Here is a 26,510-nt window from a genome sequence, read left to right as displayed (position 1 = left end):
CTAGGGTAGAAATGGTCCCCAGCGTCCTATGCTGGTCATAAGAGGCGACTTGTTGACCGCCTCCGTGGTCTAGTGGTAGAGTTGCCACCCGGAGAGCGGATGATCCGAGGTTCGATCCCCGGCCGCGTCATACCAAATGACGTTAAAAGATGTTTTTTTATACCCTGTCTTGCGCTCGGCATTAAGGGGGTAAAAAAAGGACTGGTCGGCTCGGAGTCAGTATACTGTGTCTGAATGGGGTATTCATGTTAAACTGCGGCATGATATCTCAGTGTGCTAGCACCGTAAACAGCATCAGTCCGGACTAGTACACAAGCAGCTACACACATACGCATGCACGTCGCTATAAAAGTGCAATCATCCTGGACGCGACCTCAGATCGCATCTCACCTCACCTCACTTAATGGATCGTGTCGTCAGATTTGTGTTAAGTAGTATTCGGGATTCAGGGGTGAGCAACGAGTAGTGAGGATTAAGGTGAGGAGGGGGTTGGCACCCTCAGTGCTGATCGAGGTCCTGGGAACTGAGACGAACTTAGTGAAAGATGAACATGGACACGTGTAGGAGAATAGCACTTTATTGATGAGCTTGTGATACACGTATATCAATTACAACTTTGCATTATCATATTTGGTACATAGACAACAGAACAAACCTCATAAAACAACCTTGACCTCTGTTGGAACAACACTGATTGGCCGCCCTGCCATCAATTAATCTCATTTGGTATAATATTTTGAAACGGGTCAAAAGGTGCGGTATAATCACAATAGATATGTACAACTTTATTAGCATGTTGATAATTATCAAATAGTGTGTATATCTTGTTTGACTGCATTGAAGTCACACCAGGGCCAACTTGGACAAAGAGATCTTAGTGCTAAGATGATCGTAACTCCCATACTTTAACATAGGCTTACAATAGTCGTAGCACTAAGATCGCTTTGTGCAAGTGGGCCCAGGTTACATCTTATGAATTAGCATTTACCGAAAATAATGTTGATATTTAAAAAACACAAAATATCACAGAAAAGCTTTCAAAATGCCTTCACCTGAGAAGGAGGGGTATGTATCGTCGTTACTCGAGGTATTGAATGTTTTAACGTGTTGTAATCTGGACACGATCTATACCACTGGCACATTGAAATCATCTACAGCAGGTACAGATAAATTGTCAGATTTTCATCATATGCACAGTGACACTGTTTGGAGGACTTTGTCAGAAGGGGTCTACATTTCACAACTTGTACGGTACAATCGAGCATGGTCTTTCCACCAATATTTCAAGGAGTGTCATACGATTCTTGCTTGAAGTTGTTTGATCAAAGTTGCAACATTCAAGGCCTCAGTAAAGCTTTCAAAAAGTTTTATAGTAGACATGAGGAGGATATTTCCAAATTTGACGCATCAGTGACCAAAATTATGCCCGACACCAATTTTGACTTGAACCATATGTTGTCGTGTTTATTTCAGGTGAACAATTGACTTGACTTTGCATGTGTTTGTGACGGATGCCACTGGTGGTTCAGGACACGCCCCTGATATCATCACTATTTGATAGCGATTTATACACACATTCTCATGATCTAGTCAGAATCGTACAATCTGTTTTGGGCAGAGATTTCACAGAATATGCACGTCGCTATATAAGTGCAATAATCTTGGACGCGACGTTAAACCCCATTTCACCTCACCTCTTATGAATATGGAAAAGGTTTTGTCGTTTTAATTTGGTATAGACCTCCATCGTGAGTTATTTTAAAATATAAAAGGTTAACGCCAGAGAATAACCAGTCTCGATTATCCACCGAAACATATTCCATCGGGTGTAAATGGCAAAATAGCTGTGAAAAGTTTATGAATGGATCACAGAAAGTCAGTGATGACATCAGGTGTTCACGAAAAGGGTAAGTGTGCCCTGCCCTACCAGTACCACTACCACTACCTTCACAATGTTCCACGAAAGGCACTAAAGACATATGCTACACGGGCTTTGTAGTCTTGGTGTGTAAAACTGAGAGGAGATTATGACATTTTAATAGATTGTCCTGACAAGGATCTAGTCGTACCGTAGGTTTCAAATGACCACCCTTTTCTATTAATGTTAAACTGGTTTAAGTGTTCACAGTCTTGGCAATATGATCTTGGCAAGTATTTACTGTAAATACGGTGGTTTACTCCTATACTTGTTTAAGTTGCACGTTTATGCTGTTTCTAGTGACAGAACACAGGAGGTGATTGAGGTGAATGCAGAATACTGTTACATTTTTACATGGCCTTTATATCAATATTAATCTATACTGAAACATGAATCGTACATAAATATTACATTAGGTCATGTTTATATAACAATGTTAAACTGTACGCATCGACATTATTAGTATTTGAAGACATGAAAATGTTTATGGATAACACCTTTTTCATTGTTTATAACGACGTTTCAGAGCTTCTTGTTGCCCCTGATGGAGAGTCAAGAAGATGCTTTGAAAAGTCGTTACAAACAATGGAGAAATCGTTATCCATACTGTTTCATGCTTCATGTTCTTCCAACTTGTAAATGCCCATCGAAGACATGATTAGTAATGCTTTGGAACTAACGTGAATATAAAGGCGCTTTAGGGGTAAACAAGTACATGAGGTATGTTTAGGAACATATAGTCTCTGCTAATGCATGTCGAAGTCACTGCAATGTGCTTGCTTCTATATCATTTCGTTGACACAACCCCTATAGGAATGTCAACTTGGGGTTAACTGCCAGGGTAACTCCCCATTCAGGCATGTTTATGCGAAAATCCTGATTTAAAACTGTTTTCGAAGAAGCAGGCTGTGACCACACAACTGTGTACGTTTCCACGCGTGTCGACGTCGTATTACGATGTATAAAGTCTTCTTTATCATAGTAATGACACCAACAGGAACCTTGCATGGACAAATTGACCATTTAATATTCTTGTGAGGCAAAATTATTTGCTTCCGGTAATTTTTGGAACAAATCATTTTCATGAATTTCCACAGTATTGCACTTTCTTGGATTTGATTACACTTCTATGTATCACATCATTACATATCAAAAGTACATAATTGTTTAGATGTGTTAAACACACGATGCATTGTAGAAAACGTCCTTTTGGAAACAACGTGTATCTATTGCACAATTCTGGAGACATTATATTGTAGTTCACATCGACATGTGTTCAATTTCATTTCAAGTCCTGTGATCAAAAGCTGTGCAGAGTTGCGTCCCTTTGATGTGCCAGGCTCCACTTATCATGGGTGCGAATTCACGATCCTGCTGTATCCGTGTTCTGTTCGTGTAAACGCTCATGACCTGCGTCATTATTGGTTTCCTCCCACATTAAGCTGAAGTAACAAAGCAGAGTAAAATCTCACTCATTCATATGTTCATTCCTTTGAAGGCGCCATATAAATGAGTTCAGTCTCTGCTTCCATTTCCGCCCTCCTGTTTGCACCCATGTCGAAGTAAGGGTTTTCCTGGCCTGTATCGGCCGAAGTGTCGGTTACTGAACAGGACCAGTCACCCTGGATCAATAAGTCATTGGTCATTGAGTTACTTTCAAAAGGATCAAATCCTTTCAATAAATCAGCTGGCTTGGTCACAGTCATGTCCACGCCTTCTGTAATGTCAATAAGAGGAACAGGCAGCCGCTCTGTGTTTGTCATGGAAGGGCCAAGGCCCAAAAGGTCATCCACGGGAGGCTGGTTCGAAGGTGTCGTTTGAGGAGGTGTTGGTGGCAATGATCTGGAAATTGTTTCACGTGGAGGTGTTCCTGATGAAATTTTCCAGTCCCCTACAGAAGGGGCAAAGATGTTCAGACAGACCTCACTGACATCTTCTAGGGGAGACGGTTGCCTTTTACCACCTTGTATAGGAATAGCATCAGAACCCAAGCTGTCTCGAGAACCTAAGTCTGGAATTGATGCGTACAAGTCTTTACTGCTTGATCTTGAGAGAGCCTTGGTTCCACCGACCTCGTCCACAAAGTCACCTGAAGAACCTCTTCGTCCTTGGTCAAAGTTTGCGAGTTTGGCAATACAGCTGTGTCTGAAAGCCTTAGAACCTGATCCAGTTCTTTGCAGCGGAGACACATCGGTTGGCGATTGACGTAGACGGAGGACTCGAGGCCTTTCTGGTAACGCTGGAGGGACATCTGTCTTCTTCGTAGTTTCTTCACTGCTGTCCTTATCCTTGCTCCTGAACTTCTCCAAATCCTCATACTCATTCTCCTTTTTACACTCACCGGTAGAATGCCTCCTTTGTTTGCCATCCATTGATATTTTCTTCGAATCACCGGTAACGTGTTTGTCGTCAATGTCATTGTATATAGGCACTGGGGGACTTTCTTCTTCGATGGGCTGTTCAACGTCGCTAATTTTCCGCCTTGCCTCTTCGAAAGAACCACTGGACACGGCACTATCGAAAGAGTTGCTGAAACATCTTTTCTCCACAGAAACCTTCCTCACTCTTTCTGGGGGCCCCTTTCCATCAGTGTCAGGGAACACTACTCCCGAGTCTCGCGATGTCACGGAAGTGCGAGACGTGAGGGACATGGTTCTTAGTTTGTCACGAATGTGGCTGTACCCAGTGTCATCCCCATGTGCAGCTATATTGGGAACACTTGCATTTTTGGGGATCTTCCCCGGAGAGTCCCCTAATCTACGCGCTGGTAAATTAGGTGGACTGACGGAAGGGGACGCTGATGTTGGGGAACAGGGTGGGGTCGAGCCGATGGACGACATGGTGGACGTCTTTGAGGACGATGACAATATCGACCCTGATCGATCCCCTTTCATGTCACCAAACTTGATGTTGTCAAGAAGCACATTGAAGTTCTTCTCGCTGGCGGTAAAGGACACTGTCCTGTCTCTGTTGTGATCCTGAGGTACTAACTCTCGTTGCTTTTGTTTGAGAGCAATGGCTTCCTTGATGCACATTCTGATGGCGCTGAGGATAGTCTCTGCACGACTTGACAAAAAGCGGAAAATGCCTTCTCCGGTGTAGGAATTTCTGGAAGACAAGAAGTATCTTCAGTCAAAGCCATATAACTACAATGCTAACGAGGGACGGTAGCCTAGTGGTTAAAGCGTTCTTTCGTCTCACTAAAGACCCGAGTTCGATTCCCCAAATGGGTTCAATGCGTGAAGGCCATTCCCAGTGTCCCCCGGCGAGATGTTGCTAGAATGTTGCTAAAAGCGGCGTAAAACAATACTCTTGCACTCACAACCCTGGCGAAATATTAGCCTTCTCTACAAATATGTATAATTCTACAAATTACATTTGACAGAATATCTGACATTTTTTATAGTTATACGTCACATACGTAAATAGAATAAGGTTCAAATACCTGACAGGTATTCTGGAGTTCCACTGACCAAATTTAATTATCAAATGGTGGTGAAGAACTTACGGTCCACTGTGGATGACCAACACTTTTCTCTGATTGGCGTTTGGCTCTGTGTCCAGGTGGAATCTCTTCAGAGAGCCGAGGCCCCATTTTATGACGTCACCACCATCTGCCGTCTGAAGTGCCACGTCACTGGTTGTCACTGACAACGTGTACTTTCCATCCAGGTTTAATCTTGCAGAGTGAGTGTTAGGCTGGATACTGACCTCGTACCTGCCTGTAGACCAACATTTTGATTTAATTTACAATAATATTTTGGAAATTAAAAATATAATTGAAGTGGATAAAAGAAAACAATATATGTATACACTTACTTGTTGTTTAATACTGATTCTAGTTTCATTACTACAAAGTTTTCAAAAGACCCAGCGTTCTAAGATCACACAATTTGTTTGTTTATTGTTTAACGCCGCACTCAGCGATATTCCAGCCATTTGGCGGCGGTCTGTAAATTAACAAATCTTGACCAGACAGTCCAGTGATTGACATCATGAGCATCGATCTCCAAAATTGGGATACGATAACATGCATCAACCAAGTCAGCGAGCCTGACCACCCGATCCCGTTAGTCGCCGCTTACGGCAAGCATGGGTTGCTGAAGACCTATTCTCTACCCGGTTCTTCAACGGTCTCGCTGCTCAGGGTTGCGCCCCTTACTCACGCAAAGCATGCTGGCCCTGGGTTCCAACCTCACATTCTTCCCTGTTATGATATTTTGTCCATGCTTCCGAAAGTGATGCACGGGTAATTGTGTATGGTTTTACGCCGTTTTTAGCAATATTTTAGCAATATTATTGCGGAGGACACCAGAAATGGGCTTCACACATTGGGGAATCGAACCTGGACCTTCGGCGAACGAGCGAACGAGCGAACGAGCGAACCACTAAGCTACACCAAAAGGTCTACGACCTGCGTCACACATTACACGACATTCTTTGATATAACTCAAGTACTAATGTTCGAAACGGTGTTTAGCCCAACTAACACTCATAAATCTGTCACCTTCTTATTGGTTTAATTGTTTTGGGTTTTCCTTTCGATTTTTCTATTCACAGAAAACAAAAGATTACCGTATTCTCCTCCCGGTTTTTCTGGATAGAAGATTTTCTTAAAGGCGTTCATCCACTGCAGTGTCTCCTCATTGGACGAGCCTGAGAAGACTAGAACTGGTTCTGTCTCCACGATTTCAAACGCATAGGGGTGTGTCTTTGACGTCGCGAGCTGGACATCGGTCACGTGATCTAGGACAAACGTCTGTCTGTCTCCTGGCGTTCGAACGGCTGTCTCTTCGTCTGTGTACACCTCGATCTTGGCAGCGTAGGCACCGCTGGTGAGGTCGCTCATCTGGTGGACCACGATCCAGCGGCGTTTCCATGACTACGTAGAACGATAAATAAATCTAGTTAGACATTTCACATGCTGCTAAGTTGTCCGGGGGCCCCTTCCACAAAGTGATCTTAGCGCTAAGGTGACTGAGGTGACTTTTAACGGAAGCTTATTACAGCGAGAAGTCTCTGGTGTTTGAAAGACAGTTTAGTCGTCAAGTGAGTGAGTGAGTGAGTATGGTTCTACGCCGCTTTTAGCTATATTCCAGCAATATCACGGCGGGGGACACCAGAAATTGGCTTCACACATTGTACACCCATGTCGGGAATCGAACCCGAGTCTTCGGCGTGACGAGCGAACGCTTGAACCACTAGGCTACCCGACCGCCCCGTATGGTCGTCAAGGTGCCCGAACAAATACGTAGTTCATCAACACGGCAACTCTGCTTAAATGATTTAAAATAAATAGGCGATAGAAACAGTAACTGAAATAGGGCATGTCACCCCTTGTCTAGGGGAACTATACGTAGAAAACTAATATCTTTCTACGACACCACAAGATTAAGTTCTTCAACGGACATTTAGAAGTTGGTATGGTGAACAAGGGAGAGAGTTCTATGGATATACAACTCCCTATATGAACATCATCATCAAGCAAATGGTTTTTGACAACGGCGTTGGTAGCTTTATCGAGATACCGCATTCATTGTAATTATAATTTGTATTTCTATAGAACTCTCTCCCTTGTTAACCACAAGTTTGTTTTGTTTGTTGTTTAATGCCGCATGACGGCGATCTGTAAAGAATCAAGTCAGGACCAGATAGTGGTCAATATTATGAGCAACGATTCCCGATGACGTGCAGTCAACCAAGTTACCCATTCGTGACCAACTCGTGTTATTCCGTGACAAGCCGTATAGTGACTCGTGCCCCTCTCGTGGCCATTTTTGCCACCGGGATCCGTCTTAGCGCAAACGGGCATACCTAAAACAATTGTCAACTCGTTGCGTAATGGTTCACATATATTTCCCCATATATTGTATGTATTTCAGATGCAATTTAAAGCACATCGGGACGTGCGGAATTATACAGTATAATGAACACATTTAAATGTGTCTTGGGTATAATTTTAGATGCAAGACATATGTAAAATCAAAAATTATTTCTGAGGGATTATTTGATAAAGAACTCGAAATCATACGCGCATTCTGATTGGTTTGTCGTATTTTCGCACATAACATTCATCGATAGGGGGACGAGTCTTCTTGCAGGTCACGGAAAGGGGCGAGTGGTGACGAGTTACCAAGCCTGGCCACCCAATCCACGCAAGAGCATACGTTTGTGGGGAGCTACCTGCTATCATTGCCAGTCATTACATTATTACCGAGACTTCCTCGTGCCCTTGGTTCCCATTTAAACTGAAGACCAATGACCAGATAGAAACCACATGCATTTGTTTCAATAGAAAAAAATCATGATCACTCAGAAAACCCATGAACAGCTAGTCAGTAGACATATGGGGGCACGGGTGGGCCAGTCGTCTAAGGCGCCGCAATTCGCTGTGCAGAGTTGCGTCCCTTGGCCACGCCAGAAACCTATGATTGTGGATTTGAATCCCGGTTCGCCCCGATTATGTTTCTAGGTTTGTCAGCACCATACCCGTGCTCGTGGGTTTCACCGAAGTGGTAAACGTCTGAAACCTGCATCACTTCGGGCTTTCCTCCCACATTAAGCTGATACTCCGCGATATAACTGGACTAATGTTAAAAGCGGCGTTAAACTCACTCACTCAGTAAACATATTCAGCCATATTAGCGACTACGTTAATCATAGTTAAACCCCATTTATATGGACGGAAGAAAACGTTGAATATAAGTAGACTGATAAACTGACGTCATGTAGCAGAGTGACCGACCGGGATAGATGACATGCATCAACCCGACCACCCGATCCCGTTTCTCGCTTCCGAGAAGCATTCTGGATATGGTAGGATTATTCGCAATCTATTAGTAAATAGATATGGATACAATATAATACCATCATGTTCAAAATATGAACTAAATGCTAAAAGAAAATAAGTTAACAAAACATTTTAGGAAATTATGTTAACATGCAATTTAGACATTTAGCTATTGATTGTTTTCATAGATAATGCAGGCAAACTAAGCACCAAGAGTTGCGACATATAGGGGCACTGGGCATATTGTGGTAATGCATATCTTTATATAATGACACGCGGTCATCTCGTGCGGAGAGTGAACTGGTGATTCGAGCTTATCACGACATCTTTATCTAGGTCGTGATAGTTATCCGCACGTACCCACTATGTTGTATTGCATGTACACGTGCGTCCATTATAATCCGGCACGCAAGACATGAGTGAGAATCTCCTTCATATCGGGTCACTTTTTTATGATACTTTTGCAAACACTATTGATAGACATTTAAATTGACTGCCGATATTGTAAAATATTACCATTTGTGATATAACCACAAAGTATTAAATTGCTTTGAAAGGATTTCCAAATCCGAACGTTTCCTACAGGATGGTTTCAGAAGTGCAATCTCAGAATTATTCGACAGTGCATGATGTTTCTAAAACCAGATTATTTATAATCTAGAACGTTAAGATTATTTCTCAAGATGCTTAAAATTTAACCAGCAAATCTCTTTCTGTAATCATGGGAAATCTGTGCAAGATGTTCGCGAAATGGTGAGCGTATCCTTCCCCACCGGTGGAACCTGTCAAAAACGCATGCAAAGGCAAGTCAAGTGTTCACTCGGACTTTTATCACTGATATCACATTCACTTTGTGATGAAACAAGGACAGAAAGGGGGTTTCTACAACAAAGCGTGTGGTACTCAAATATTGCAACACCTGTCACTATCATCGCCACTAGCTTCATCATAATTATCACGTCATCATTAATTGTATCACCACCATTATCAATTTATTAAGTTTTGAAGAGATTACGATCTCAAAACATCATACCTTGTTTGTAACGTCATACACAAAAAAGCCATATCGTGTATTGCAGTAAATATAGTGGAAGATGCCTCATGCACATGTACGTTTAAGTTGACACAACACAACCAGCTGTGGACATACAACAGAGGCAACAGCCATGTACAACAGAGGCAACAGACATGTAGGCTCCGGTTGACACAACACAGCTAGCTATGGGCATACACCAGAGGCAACGGGCATGTAGGTTCAAGTTGACACAACACAGGTAGCTATGGACATGAAACAGAGGCAACGGGCATGTAGGTTCAAGTTGACACAACACAGCTAGCTATGGGCATACACCAGAGGCAACGGGCATGTAGGTTCAAGTTGACACAACACAGCTAGCTATGGACATAACTATGATAATCACCTCATCCAATTAACCTATCAGTTACAGCTGGCACAGTCGACCTTGGCATATATACGTTGTTGAGCTTTCTATCACCTGATTATTGCCTATTTAATTGATATCAGTGGTGTTAGAACACCGCCCTACTGGACGATGTCTTAGATCTATGGACTGTTTAGTGTTCTTTAAAACTGGTTTTCATGGTCGTGATACTGAGGAATATGTTTGTATTGTGACAAAAATCGTACTAAATTTCTTCAACAATGGTTTCCACTGCATTATATTATTTACGGACATTGTTTTATTTACTTATGTCACGATATCAAAATAACAGTGAGTGATTGAGTGATTATGGCTATACTTCGCTGTTGACAATAATCCATTATCACAATCGGCCTTCACACATTGCATCCATATGGACCAACTGCAGACTTTGAAGGTTCATACCACAACTACGATACCGTATCAAATACATCACCATGGTCAACCGTATCTTGTTTGTTTTATGTTAAGCCACCTGCATACGCGTGTATTTTGTTTTGGCAGGTTTGTTTTGTATGGATAAACACAGAGAGAGAGAGAGAGAGAGAGAGAGAGAGAGAGAGAGAGAGAGTGAGAGAGAGTGAGAAAGAGAGAGAGAAAGAGAGAGAGAGAAAGAGAGAGAGAGAGAAAGTGAGAGAGAGAAAGAGAGAGAAAGAGAGAGAAAGGGAAAGAGAGAGAGAGAAAGTGAGAGAGAGAAAGAGAAAGAGAGAGAAAGAGATAGAGAGAGAGAAAGAGAGAGAAAGAGAGAGAGAGACAGACAGACAGACACAGACACACAGACTTTCCACTGATTTCACTGCAAAAGTCAGTGATAGAAGTATGTGTGTTATGGGATAAAGAATGCGTTTTGGAAGGTTTGTTTTGTATGGATAAACTCAGAGAGAGAGACAGAGAGAGAGAAAGAGAGAGAAAAAAAGGGAAAGAGAGAGAAAGAGAGAGAGAAACAGAAAGAGAGAATAGATAGATAGATAGACAGATAGATATGTGTGTGGTATATCTGTGTATGTGTGTGTGTGAATGTGTGTGTGTGTGTGTGTGTGTGTGTGTGTGTGTGTGTGTGTGTGTGTGTGTGTGTGTGTGTGTGTGTGTGTGTGTCCTTGTGTGTACTGAGTCACTGTACTATTTACAAGCACAATGAACTTTGTAAAGAAACCTTCCAAATCCCATTCTTTATCCACTGAAACAAATATAATACACTTACTTCTTTCAATAACTTTAACGAGAATGAAAACAAATCTTACACAATACAATTCCTTTTTGATTTGACTAGTTATGCCCCCATTGGTGGATACGTCTGCAGGCGATGTCGGTCACTAAGTCACTGACCTCTTTACCGTTACGATCAGTCAGTCTATATATAGATGCTTATCTGTTGTCGTCATATTGGGACAGAAATCGATATTTCAGGTTGCGTACTTTTTGAGAGAGACACATTATCAGTACCATTTCAGAAGCTCTAACATCACTAAAGACACAGTTGGCTTTTAGATTTCAATTTCTTTATTATTTTAATGCGAAGTTTATGTACATGTGCTAGTACTTGCTTGTAAACGCCGCACCGGAAAAATAAGTAAATTGATATCATTAAGTGAAATCTGTCTTGAGAGACACCTTAGTTGTGTGTGAGTCAATAATAAATAAATATAGGAACATATTTGAACTTCACCAACTCATTTTATTATAATTACGTTTTTTACTTTATTTTCTAACAAAACAGGGCTGTCGGGTAGCCCAGTGGTTAAAGCGTTCGCTCGTTACACCAAAGACCCGGGTTCGATTCCCGACATGGATACAATGTGTGAAGCCCATTTCTGGCGTCCCCCGCCGTGATATTGCTGGAATATTGCTAAAAGCGGCGTAAAACCCAAACTCACTCACTCACTCACTACCAAAAAATTTACATTTCTTTTACAAATTTTACAAATTACAAAATCAAAATTCAGTATGCAGTTTGTTTAATACAGCACTGTGAATGAATTAGAAGTAATAAGACACCACAAAAGGACCTATTTTGTATGCAACATATTTACTTGGTAAGTTTCCGTCATTGAATACCCATCCCTAATTGGTGCAGTGGTGGAGATTGAAAGTAAACTTTGCCCTTAAGATCCAATGTCGTAGACCGTCTACCTGAGCCCTTGATTGCAGTTAACCTGTACGGCCCCCTCACCACTGATTACAGGTAGATACACCTACTGACTCGTACAGAGAACGATAACGGGTGTAACTGTGTTATCTTCCTGGTCATGTAACGTTTATGGTGATTAGTTTCGTACAACGTACCCGACTAGAATTAATGTAAATAAAAACACGTCAACGTCAGAGAAAATAGTTTCGATTATCTCCGAAACAGATTCCATAGGCAAACAACGGTGAAAATTACATGAATGGGTAACTGAAAATTAGTGATGACACCAGGTGCTCGCGAAAAGGGTAAGCATGTCCTGCCCTACCCATCTTCCCGAGGCAAGAGAGTTAACTGACTTTAAAAGTCCAGTTTCCACCCTTGCCGAACTAGGCTGGAATTACTGGGCTAGATCGTAGCGCCACCAGTGGCTATTACCAGTTATGTCCCTTCTAAGCCTCTCCTGTGGACCAATGAGATTCCACTTCTCGTACCACTTGTGTTTGCTTCACACAAAATGGTGGCGCCCAGTCAGGACGATCTGATCGACAATAAAGATCTATATTGTGATAAAACGGGTCTTACATCGAGAAATGCATCAAATCATATGAGCACCTTCATTAAAAACAGAAACAGATTTGGAAAATATCCGCTGACAACGAGTTGGCGGTGCACATGCTTTGCAAATCCTGCAATCGATCGAAATTTGCACGACAGTTAATGAACCGGATTTCGATTTCGGTTCGCGATTTTTATTTGACTATGCATAGTTTGGCAAGGGTGGAAACTGGACTTTTAAAGTCAGTTAACTCTCTTGCCTCGGGAAGATGGCTTAGTTCGGCAAGGGTGGAAACTGGACTTTTAAAGTCAGTTAACTCTCTTGCCTCGGGAAGATGGCTTAGTTTGGCAAGGGTGGAAACTGGACTTTTAAAGTCAGTTAACTCTCTTGCCTCGGGAAGATGGCTTAGTTCGGCAAAGGTGGAAACTGGACTTTTAAAGTCAGTAAACTCTCTTGCCTCGGGAAGATGGCTTAGTTCGGCAAAGGTGGAAACTGGACTTTTAAAGTCAGTTAACTCTCTTGCCTCGGGAAGATGGCTTAGTTCGGCAAAGGTGGAAACTGGACTTTTAAAGTCAGTTAACTCTCTTGCCACGGGAAGATGGCTTAGTTCGGCAAAGGTGGAAACTGGACTTTTAAAGTCAGTTAACTCTCTTGCCTCGGGAAGATGGCCCTACCCGTAGCACCGCCACTCACACACAATTTCATACAAAGTAAGTGTTTGTTGTCTGACGTCGCACAGCAGTACTCCTACATCCGATGGCGGACTGTGATAAACTAAATAACAAGTGATGGACTAGAAATCGAGTCCCACAATAGTGCATTCACCGACTTTGCCGAAACTAAAAACGATATGAATTTTGAATTTCTTCTGCTTTATATAAGTGCAGATAGACTCGGCTGCACATAACGTTTAAATATGGTCCTTTTGCTATACAGTGGGCGTCCAAACAAGGGTAATATTTTGTGATCATCGTTATTATATAGAAAGTAATTCATTCTCTTTATGGTATATATTATACGAGTAAGAAGGCATTATGCGTGCACACTGTGTAAATTGGTAAGTGTGGGTCATCAACGTAGTATATATACTGCTTACTTCACGATCAACACTCACGGCTTACAGTGCAGATATATGATATAGTTTATTGTTTTTGGTACACATAGAGTATCTGCCCAGAAATAGGTTATGTTTAACCATTTGTATAAAAATGAATAATTTTTGTTGACGATTTGCTAAATGAAAATGGTGTTTAGACCACTAAAAATTGCTTTGACCTCCTCAAAGCAAAACATCATATTTGGAATAAAAGGTAAACAAAAATAATGTTGTTTATGTTATAATTTTACTAGTTAAATAAATAATTTACGAATCTAGTACAAAAGAAGTCTTGCCCTTTATTGTACAAATCAAAAAAGAAATCGTCAGGTACTGTAATAGTTCAAAATGTATATATTCTCTATGTACAAACTCATTCTGGTCAATTGTGCATGCACTTCTAAACTAGTAAGTCTTTATTTCTAAAATTATATGAATAAATCTTTTCTTTTTCATATTGCTTCAGGCCTTTTCTGTATTATATTTTTCTAGGTATGGACTAATTTGGATGGCCACTACTCATTTTGTACGTCTAATGATGCCTTGTATGCGCATTCCTACCATGGTAACATGTTACAACTGGCCAAAGTGGACACCCCGACCCCCTTGTTTAACAAATAAAGCGACAATAGAAATCTCTGCATAAAGCAGAGTAGATTATACGATTTCGACTATATCATGAGCATGTGTTTATGAATCACTATCAAATAGTAATGATACCAGGTGTTCGCAAAAGTGTGAGCGTATCCTGCCCACCGGTGGCACCCGTCACAAACACATGCAAAGGCAAGTCAATCGTTTACCCGAAAAAACCCATGGGAACATATGGTACAAGTCAAAATAGGAAATTACTTCGGACATAATTTTTGTCACTGATGCGTCAAATTTGGAAATGTCCTCCACATGTCTATCATAAAACTTTTTGAAGCTTTACTGAGGCCTTGAATGTTGATCTGAACTTCTGAGCAAGAGTCGTATGACGCTCTTTGAAATCTTGTTAGAAATAGCATGCTCGTGTTGTGAAATGTAAACACCAAAGGCTTGAGCTGCTGGAATATTGCTCGACATGAAGGGGAAGTTGACTATTGGAAAGTTGAAGTCATCCCTCTTGTCATAATGTCTTGTGGAGAGTTTTTTGTCACTAAATACTGCATCCGCCGCTAAAAAACGTGCGCATTATTGTTATGTTCCTCGTGCACCGATATTCCATTGATGACGCCATAAAGCGCTATGACGTAAGTCAGCGAGGTTACCTTGAAGAGACGTCAAAGTTTAAAACACTACTTCCATTCACCATTGACGTAAGCGACACACGACATTCCGTATCTCTGACACTGCAGTTCAGGCCGCACAGAGATTGCAACACCAATGCAGCAAGGAGTAATGGTCGGCTTGACAAGATTAAAGGGTGGTCATACGCGTGTAGTTCTCCTTTTGTAGTTCAGAAGGAGCAAACACCTGTGACATGCGGTAATCAGGATTGCAAAGTAACACCGCAGAACAACAGTCACAAATGAGTACATTGTTTATTTGACCTTACGAAACTCGTGTAACAAGATATTAATGTCCCTCGTGGTATAAGGACTGAGCGTACAGGGTGACGGTATGTCATTATTTACCACATGCATAGAAAGTTGTTGTTAAAGAGTGAGTGAGTAGGGTTTTACGCCGCTTTTAGCAATATTCCAGCAATATCACGGCGGGGGGCACAAGAACTAGAACCCGGGTCTTCGGCGTGACGAGCGAACGCTTTAACCACTGGGCTACCCGACCTCCCCTGTTGTTTAAGATGGACCAGATTCAGACAAAATGGGAGTTACAGTAAGGGTGGTTCGTCTTCGCCTTTTTTCACTCTGAAAACTTACATCTTAGGATAAACACGTATATCTATCTTTTTAAACTATCCATCCCTTTGCTTTCCAGTTATCATTCTCAGCTCCCCGGGGAGTATAGAACCCAGGTTGCCCAGAGGCGCTAGATGGTTTGTACATCCACCTCGGGTACCCATTCCCTGCTGGGTGAACACAGGCACATTTGAACTAAGTCACTTGCCCAGGGTGACACCACACGTGTTTACACATGTGTTTCGGGTGTATGAACGTATTGGTGTTTCCACCATCTGGTCATCGTCCATCGGACGAGCTGGTACTTTTGAGTGCACATGGTGAATGTACTGTACACTTGGGGTAGTGACAACACTTGTAAAGACCTGTATACATTGTTGGGCCCAAGGCTGAATAACAACCCAGTTACTAGTGGTATACTGGTATACGATCTCAGCACCTGGCGCTGTTGACCGCTTGCCCACTCCTCCCCCCATATTCCAAGAACACATACCTCTCATAACGCCAATCAAATATCCAGCGTGTTTTGTTTCAAATATTTTTTTGTAAATAAGAGCAATTAAACCATTTTCACATTCATCAGATATCTCTATTGAAAGCAGAGGCTTTTATACGATTCCGCCTATATTATGAGTATGTGTTGAAGAATCACTAACAAATAGTGATTATACCAAATGTAGCCTACACCCACCTGTCACAAACACATGCAAAGGCAAGCCAATTGTTAACCAGAAAAACACACAAGGGAACATACAGTCCAAATAGGAATTTGCATCAGAGATAATTTTTATCACTGATACGTAAAATTTGGAAATAAAACATATTTGAAATCGTTGATAACACCTGAGACTGAATTTCGTTATGCCTTTAAGGAGAATTGTAATCAATTTACAACTTAGTGTGAATCTCGTCTCACCTTTAGTTTCCTATTCTTCACTTTAGAAGACTGTTTAATGTCCAAGAAACCCGATTTCTGAACACCTCGCTCGGGCTGGTTCAACATTATATTGTCCACAAATGTCAACAAGCAATACAACAGCAATAGACACGCGTCGGTATGGAGCTAATCACCACAGCATCTAACCAGCCATCCACCAGCCCTATTGTACTGAGGCTATTGTGCAGATAACAACTACAGCCAGTCTGACACCGACGACGTCTCCGATGTGTACTAGTGAGCAACAAGATAGGTTGAGTATTTAGGTTCGCCACGACCCTGATAGCGATCCGGATCACAGGTCGGCAACTGGGAGATCAGACGAGATGAAGTTACCTACCGGACTGCATCTGTTGTATGGGCATTGTGTAGGTGTATGTATGTTTACTTCTTATAACATGTTTTAGGCTTTTAACTGATACTATTTTAATTGATACCTTCACACTGGAAATGTGCTGCAGAATATCATAAATTGATGCATACTCTTACCAATTATATTGCAGGAAATATTGCATCCCACTACAATAAACCCCTAATCCCATAAGTGTGAATTGGTATTTGTTTGTTTGTTGTTTAACGCACCACTGAACAATATTCCAGCTATATTACCGCGGTCTGTAGATAATCGAGCCACTTATTGACATCATGAGCATCGATCTACGCAAATTGGGATACGATGACATGCATCAACCAAACCAGCGAGCCTGACCACCCGATCCCGTTTGTCACCTCTTACGACAAGCATAGGTTGCTGAAGACCAATTGTCTGCCCGGACCTTCACAGGTCGAATTGGTATTTAATTGATTCGGTATCTGTATGCTTTTATGCCGTTATGGGTAGCGTTATAATGAATAGAAAATATGCATCCCTTCATGCAAATCTTCAAAGTGTGGACGTATTCATCTAGTAAACATTTTTAGGATTGGGAATAGAATGGAAGGCCACCAAGTCACGCCTATGTATTTCTCAATCCACATGCACTTACATCACAAACACAGTTTCATTTATTGGGCGACTATTTTTATTTTTTCATAAAGATGAAGTTACAACAAAGGTGAGGTGAGGTGATGTGAGGTGAGGTGAGGTGAAATGGGGTTTAAAGTCGCGTCCAAGATTATTGCACTTATATAGCGACGTGCATGTACGTGTGTGTGGCTGCTTGTACTAGTCCGGACTGATGCGCATTTATAGTGCTAGCCCACTGAGATACCATGCCGCAGTTTAACATGAATACCACACTCAGACACAGTATACTGACTCCGAGCCGACCAGTCCTTGTTTTAGCCCCTTAATGCCGAGCGCCTGACAGGGTAACAACAAGTACCATCTTTTAACGTCTTTTGGTATCACGCGGTCGGGGATCGAACCCCAGACCTTCCGCTCTCCGGGCGGACGCTCTACCACTAGACCACGGAGGCGGTCTTACAACAAAGAGATGACACACTAATTGGTCATCACGTTTAGTTTTTTTCTGAAACCAGATGGGGTCAGTCAGATAAAACAAATGTGACCGCCAGGAGAAAAGGGACCTTGTGGGTAAAAAATCACTTTTTGTCTCTTCATTATATATTAAAACTACAGTATATATCACATAAAAGTACAATTCACAAGCTGCAATTCATATTTATTACAGAGACACATGACATCAAACATTTGATTTCATTTTCCGACTTATAACTGTTTATGCAATAATTACAGTTTTTAAACGTAATGTCTGATGAATTGAAAGTAGATTTAGTATGCTGAAAGGTTTCAAAATAATGTGTTTATCGCATGGGAACTAACGAGAGAGAAAAAAGATGTTTTGTACAGTCCGTACACTTGGCGATCTTCACTGAAGTAAGTTGACGTACAAATATGTACAGACTATAGGCCTGAAGTGACCAGCTCGTTACGTGTTATACCGTAACTACGGTACACCGACTGGGCACATGTAGGTATTGTCTTTATGCTAATGGGAGATGTAGATGGTGTATGCGGCGTTGATAATCACAGTTGGTGTGAAATTTGCATAATTCATCATTCCGGTCATATCTAGGGAGTGGGGTGTGGATTTTACTTTTCACAATATCACCACAGTTCACAATATTGAGGGTACGATTGTCATGCAAACGATGGTTGATTTACTTCTAGCGCCATCGCGCGTAAATCTTTAGTAACATAACTATTTGTTTACAAACGATTACAAGAAGAGAGATTACTTCTTGCCTCGATTTCGGTCGTGATAACCTTAATATGGCAAGTTTGTTTGTTGTTTAACGCCGCACTCCACATAGACAACACTATTCGAGAAATGTAACGGCGGTCATTAAATAATCGAGTCTGGATCCGACCATCCAGTGATTGACATCATGAACATCGATCTACGCAATTGGTATAAGATGACGTGCATCAACCAAATCACCGAATCTGCCAACCCGATCTCATCAGTCACCTCAAATGACAGGTTGGTTGGTTGGTTTGTTGTTTAACGCCGAACTCAGCAATAGTCCAGCTATATGACGGCGGTCTGTAAATAATCGAGTCTGGACCAGACAATCCAGTGATTAATATCATGAGCATCGATCCACGCAATTGGGATCGATGACATGCATCAACCAAGTCAGCGAGCATTACCACCCGATCCCGTTAGTCGCCTTTTACGACAAGCATAGTCGCCTTATACGGCAAGCATGGGTTGCTGAAGACCTATTTTACCCTGGAATCTTCACGGGTTTCAAATGACAGGCATGGGTGGCTCAGGACCTATATTCTTTCCCAGAATCTCATAGGTTGACGTGGTGACAAAGCACTATGACAGAAATAACGTTATACATACCGTTAAACACTAGTCACACTTTGTCGTTAAGGGGGTAACGGTGTTTTAAATAAAACATATCCTTATATCGTCAAAATGCATAAAAACAATTACTTAAGAAAGTATTATCTATAACATAAACTAAACCAAACATTCATCTCAAATTAACATGTGCAATAATCTAGTAATACACATTTTATACGACTTGGAACTTTTCAGTATAGTATGTTATTTGTTTGTTTCTTTGTTGTTTAACGACGCTTATAGCTCAGCTATATGGCGGGGGTCTGTAAAAATCGAGTCTGGACCAGACAATCCAGAGATTGACATCATGAGCATCGATCTACGCAATTGGGATACGATGACATTTATCAACCAAGTCAGCAAGCCTGACCACCCGATCCATTTTGTCTCCTCACAGACAAGCATGGATTGCTGAAAATCAATTTTAACCCTGATCTCCATGGGAAGTATTGTATATTAACATTTTTTAACTTCTTTTTATCATAACTGCATCTGTGTATGTATTTGACTGCAAGACGTTAAACCTTAGGACATGGAGCACAGACAGGTCATGTTTTGGTTGCAGGTTGTGCTCTTCCTCAAGCAGGCCTATTGATTACATGAGTGAGTGAGTTTGGTTTTACGCCGCTTTTAGCAATATTCCAGCAATATCACGGCGGGGGACACCAGAAATGGGCTTCACACATTGTACCCAAGTCGGGATTCGAACCCGGGTCTTCGGCGTGGCGAGCGAACGCTTTAACCACTAGGCTACCCGACCGCCCCTGATTACATAAGACTTGTTTGTTGTGTGACGCCTTAGTATTCCACTCACGTGACAGGGACCTGTAAATAATCGACTCTGGGCCAGCCAAACTAATGTTTGATATTATGATCAACATGCTATGCCTTTGGGGTACGATGATATGCTGTCAACCGAGTCTGACCATCTGACCCATTCCGTCGCTTCATAGACAAGCATGGCTGATGGGGACCTGTTCTCGGCCGGCTTACATACGATGTATTTGTAACCGAACGTTAAATATAAAACGCCAGGAAATAACCAGTATAATAATTTAAAATTAAATTTGGCCTAAAAAGCGAATTGTCTGAATTGATCAATGAATATCAGTGATGACACCAGGTGTTCTCGAAAAGGGCAAGCATGTTCTGCCCTACCGGTAGCTCCCGCCACTCTCACAAGTTCATAGTGTGAAACCAACAAACAAACACACATGGTATACAATCAACAAATGTATTACAAATTTCACTTGGTTTACAAATCAATACAAATAACTGCACAGCAATTACAATGGCTGTATAGAGTGGTAGTACAATATTCAATGACAATATATATTATGACAGTGGTCGGTATGAAATACAAAAATACAGTTGTGGTAGCAAAGGTCAGTAATAATAATATATTCACTCAGTGGCGACGGTGGTCAAGCTTCCGAGAAAGGTCTAGGCAGGGAATTAGGGTTGATGAGTGATCTTCACACGAAAGCTGGTCTTGATATAATGAAATGTGTGAGAGAGGCATACTCTTGTCCCCTTATCTGCAGTCTAACAAGCTGCTGGAAACTTCCCCACAGGGCCATCACATCATAGAATATTCCACATGTTTCTATAACGCTCTAAATCAGTCCCCGGTGTTACACATCAGTTTACACATCACCTAGCATCTAAACATAGGAGCTTCCTCAAACTGCCGACATTAAACAGTACTACATTCCTGACAACTAATCACTGTCCATATACAACGTGCTTCTATCGAATCTCAACAGAAATAATGTAATAGAGTTACAATCATTGTTCAACAATATAATACACTGCCTGATGACAAGATTTAGAAATTAATCATACAGGAAACACATAGAAACATAAACGTATGGGGAAAATGTTAATTCTTTACAAATTGCGAAAAGCCTTTCATGAAAGTGTCTGCATGCTTCTGCCCGTGTTAATATGCAGGGTGATTACAGTCACTCAATCTGAACACATTCCGGTATACATACTTACGGTTGGTGTTGTATTTCAATGGCGAGTATATGTTTCAAGCATATCAACATAGGGATGAGCTAAGCTATGAAATGAATTCGCTATGTTACAGCTAACCGACGTTTACTACTTAAAATAATTTGTTGAAAATGTTTACTTATTTAGTAGCATTGACAAACCTGTACAGGATATACTGGTGCTCTATTCATACATAGTGAGAGGTCGGCTTCAAATATATATGACAAAAAAGTGTCTTCTAAATGGATCAATCACAATCTACCATCTTCCCGAGGCAAGAGAGGTAACTGACTATAAAAGTCCAGTTTCACCCACTTCGTTTTTCTCTGATTCCAAATGAATCTTTCTAGTCTAGTACCTCCCGAAAAATCAAACCATTTAGGGCTAATATACTGCTAATCTGTACAAGACAGTTGATACGTTCCTCCTTAGATATAGAAATGCAACAACCAGCAATGGCTTGAAAGAGGAATGACTAAACATTTGAAGGAGAAATCGACGGATTTGGGTTGTTTCACACGAGGTTCATCGCCACAATAGGGGCACTGGTGGAGCTTGCAATGACATGAATACGTTGGGGGTAGTTTTAGGGACCGATTGTTCAAGATCCAGAATGATCTTGCGGATTTGTGACCGCTGTATCAGACTATGTTTGGCTCTTGATCCTAACTTTACCCACAGCCTCCGCATATGACATTTTGTTCTCAACCCGTTCTACAGCGCTGAGCCTACCGCCAGTTTCCACCCTTGCCGAACAAGGCTGGTATTATGGAGTTACATTTTGGCTGGACTAACGAGTCTATGCATAGCCAAATCAAAATCGCGCACCAAAATCGAAATCCGGTTCCTAAACTGTCGTGCTCACGAGATTTGATTTTGTGTTAAGCAAACGATGCGAGAGGTAGAAACCATGTGAGGATCAGTGGAGACCTGTACACTTACAGACCAACTATGTGAGGAGTAGTGGAACCCTGTACACTTACAGACTACCCATGTGAGGATCAGTGGAGCCCTGTACACAAAGAGACTACCCATGTGAGGATCAGTGGAGCCCTGTACACTAACAGACTACCCATGTGAGGATCAGTGCAGCCCTGTACACTTACAGACTAACTATGTGAGGATCAGTGGAGACCTGTACACTTACAGGCTACCCATGTGAGGATCAGTGGAGCCCTTTACACTTACAGACTACCCATGTGAGGATCAGTGGAGCCCTGTACACTTACAGACTAACTATGTGAGGATCAGTGAAGCCCTGTACACTTACAGACTAACTATGTGAGGATCAGTGGAGCCGTGTACACTTACAGACTACCCATGTGAGGATCAGTGGAGCCCTGTACACTTACAGACTACCCATGTGAGGATCAGTGGAGCCCTGTACACTTACAGACTACCCATATGAGGATCAGTGGAGCCCTGTACACTTACAGACTAACTATGTGAGGATCAGTGGAGCCGTGTACACTTACAGACTACCCATGTGAGGATCAGTGGAGCCATGTACACTTACAGACTAACTATGTGAGGATCAGTGGAGCCCTGTACACTTACAGACTAACTATGTGGGGATCAGTGGAGCCCTGTACACTTACAGACTACCCATGTGAGGATCAGTGGAGCCTTGTACACTTACAGACTACCCATGTGAGGATCAGTGGAGCCCTGTCCACTTACAGACTAACTATGTGAGGATCAGTGGAGCCCTGTACACTTACAGACTAACTATGTGAGGGTCAGTGGAGCCCTGTACACTTACAGACTAACTATGTGAGGATCAGTGGAGCCCTGTACACTTACAGACTAACTATGTGAGGATCAGTGGAGCCATGTACACTTACAGACTGCCCATGTTAGGATCAGTGGAGCCCTGTACACTTACAGACTGCCCATGTGAGGATCAGTCGAGCCCTGTACACTTACAGACTGCCCATGTTAGGATGAGTGGAGCCCTGCACACCTACAGACTACCCATTTGAGGATCAGTGGAGCCCTGTACACTTACAGACCAACCATGTGAGGATCAGTGGAGCCCTGTACACTTACAGACTACCCATGTGAGGGTCAGTGGAGCCCTGTACACTTACAGACCAACCATGTAAGGATCAGTGCAGCCCTGTACACTTACAGACTATGTGAGGATCAGTGGAGCCCTGTACACTTACAGACCAACCATGTGAGGATCAGTGGAGCCCTGTACACTTACAGGCTAACCATGTGAGGATCAGTGGAGCCCTGTACACTTACAGGCTACCCATGTGAGGATCAGTGGAGCCCTGTACACTTACAGGCTAACCATGTGAGGATCAGGGAAGCCCTGTACACTTACAGACTACCCATGTGAGGATCAGTGGAGCCCTGTACACTTACAGACCAACCATGTGAGGATCAGTGGAGAACTGTACACTTACAGGCTAACTATGTGAGGATCAGTGAAGCCCTGTACACTTACAGGCTAACCATGTGAGGATCAGTGGAGCCCTGTACACTTACAGACCAACCATGTGAGGAACAGTGGAGCCCTGTACACTTACAGACTGCCCATGTGAGGATCAGTGAAGCCCTGTACACTTACAGACTACCCATGTGAGGATCAGTGGAGCCCTGTACACTTACAGACTGCCCATGTGAGGATCAGTGGAGCCCTTTACACTTACAGACCAACCATGTGAGGATCAGTGGAGAACTGTACACTTACAGACTATGTTAGGATCAGTGGAGCCCTGTACACTTACAGACTAACTATGTGAGGATCAGTGAAGCCCTGTACACTTACAGGCTAACCATGTGAGGATCAGTGGAGCCCTGTACACTTACAGACCAACCATGTGAGGAACAGTGGAGCCCTGTACACTTACAGACTGCCCATGTGAGGATCAGTGGAGCCCTGTACACTTACAGACCAACTATGTGAGGATCAGTGGAGCCGTGTACACTTACAGACTACCCATGTGAGGATCAGTGGAGCCCTGTACACTTACAGACTAACTATGTGAGGATCAGTGAAGCCCTGTACACTTACAGACTAACTATGTGAGGATCAGTGGAGCCCTTTACACTTACAGACTACCCATGTGAGGATCAGTGGAGCCCTGTACACTTACAGACTACCCATGTGAGGATCAGTGGAGCCCTGTACACTTACAGACTAACTATGTGAGGATCAGTGGAGCCGTGTACACTTACAGACTACCCATGTGAGGATCAGTGAAGCCCTGTACACTTACAGACTGCCAATGTGAGGATCAGTGGATCTCTGTACACTTACAGACCAACCATGTGAGGATCAGTGAAGCCCTGTACACTTACAGACTGCCCATGTGAGGATCAGTGGAGCCCTGTACACTTACAGACTACCCATGTGAGGATCAGTGGAGCCCTGTACACTTACAGACCAACCATGTGAGGATCAGTGAAGCCCTGTACACTTACAGACTGCCCATGTGAGGATCAGTGGAGCCCTGTACACTTACAGGCTAACCATGTGAGGATCAGTGGAGCCATGTACACTTACAGACTAACTATGTGAGGATCAGTGGAGCCCTGTACACTTACAGACTAACTCTGTGGGGATCAGTGGAGCCCTGTACACTTACAGACTACCCATGTGAGGATCAGTGGAGCCTTGTACACTTACAGACTACCCATGTGAGGATCAGTGGAGCCCTGTACACTTACAGACTAACTATGTGAGGATCAGTGGAGCCCTGTACACTTACAGACTAACTATGTGAGGGTCAGTGGAGCCATGTACACTTACAGACTAACTATGTGAGGATCAGTGGAGCCCTGTACACTTACAGACTAACTATGTGAGGATCAGTGGAGCCATGTACACTTACAGACTGCCCATGTTATGATCAGTGGAGCCCTGTACACTTACAGACTGCCCATGTGAGGATCAGTGGAGCCCTGTACACTTACAGACTGCCCATGTTAGGATGAGTGGAGCCCTGCACACCTACAGACTACCCATTTGAGGATCAGTGTAGCCCTGTACACTTACAGACCAACCATGTGAGGATCAGTGGAGCCCTGTACACTTACAGACCAACCATGTGTGGATCAGTGGAGCCCTGTACACTTACAGACTACCCATGTGAGGGTCAGTGGAGCCCTGTACACTTACAGACCAACCATGTAAGGATCAGTGCAGCCCTGTACACTTACAGACTATTTGAGGATCAGTGGAGCCCTGTACACTTACAGACTATTTGAGGATCAGTGGAACCCTGTACACTTGCAGACTAACCATGTAAGGATCAGTGGAGCCCTGTACACTTACAGACTACCCATGTAAGGATCAGTTGCGCCCTGTACACTTACATACTATTTGAGGATCAGGGGAACCCTGTACACTTGCAGACTTTTTGAGGATCAGTGGAGCCCTGTACACTTAGAGACTAACTATATGTGAGGATCAGTGGAGAAGATATTGTTATGGTGGATTTGATGTACGTCAGTGTTTCCTGAATTGGTTGCACATATTATATTACTCTTATCGTTATACCAGAGTATTTCAAATATAATGTTGATAATTATTTCAAAATTTAACATAGAGAGGGGTATAAAGTTTGTGGAGATTATTTCTAACATTGTCATTGATAATAAAATACTTAATTCTTTAGGATATGACAACATGACAACATTTAACTTTAGATTGTATTATTAAATTTGCGTTATTATGAAATTGTTACAGAGACTTGATAAAGTGACAATAAAATATATAGTTCCCATGCTTATAAGTAGCATGCAGCATAGGCCATTATCAATGATGCCAACATGATTGGGTAACCAACCAAAAACGGTGTCGTATAACGTATTTACCAGTGGCAAGATCATTAAATAACATTGATATTTGTAACATAATATTCAACAGTCAACAATGACTTAATAATCTTATAGTGTGTAAGTCGTTTTGAATCACTGATATTACTGAACATATTTTGTTTTACACAATCTTCAAATCTCTGACT

At 42.3% G+C, this 26,510-nt stretch overlaps 1 protein-coding gene across 2 annotated transcripts in view; it reads right to left on the bottom strand.

Annotated features, from left to right (window-relative positions):
* Positions 1-1,482: 1,482 nt before the first annotated feature.
* The window catches only part of LOC124133550, a 47,046-nt gene continuing 22,018 nt past the window's right edge, over positions 1,483-26,510 (bottom strand). Inside the window, exons 1-4 of one of the 2 annotated variants that reach the window (XM_046498021.2) lie at positions 16,691-16,925; positions 6,494-6,800; positions 5,427-5,640; positions 1,483-5,026 (exon numbers count right to left, since the gene is read on the bottom strand). In XM_046498021.2, the coding sequence (XP_046353977.2) occupies positions 3,403-5,026; positions 5,427-5,640; positions 6,494-6,800; positions 16,691-16,777 (2,232 nt within the window). In that variant the 5' untranslated portion in view covers positions 16,778-16,925 and the 3' untranslated portion in view covers positions 1,483-3,402. Of the gene's footprint in view, positions 5,027-5,426; positions 5,641-6,493; positions 6,801-16,690; positions 16,926-26,510 lie in introns of those variants that run through there. The other variant, XM_046498099.2, reaches the window with a different exon arrangement.

The sequence above is a fragment of the Haliotis rufescens genome, unplaced genomic scaffold (assembly GCF_023055435.1).
Source record: "Haliotis rufescens isolate VD_foot unplaced genomic scaffold, xgHalRufe1.0.p SCAF_17, whole genome shotgun sequence".
Lineage (NCBI taxonomy): Eukaryota > Metazoa > Mollusca > Gastropoda > Lepetellida > Haliotidae > Haliotis > Haliotis rufescens.
The sequence above is the reverse complement of the archived record's forward strand: the minus strand, read 5'-3'. Positions and strand labels throughout refer to the sequence as shown.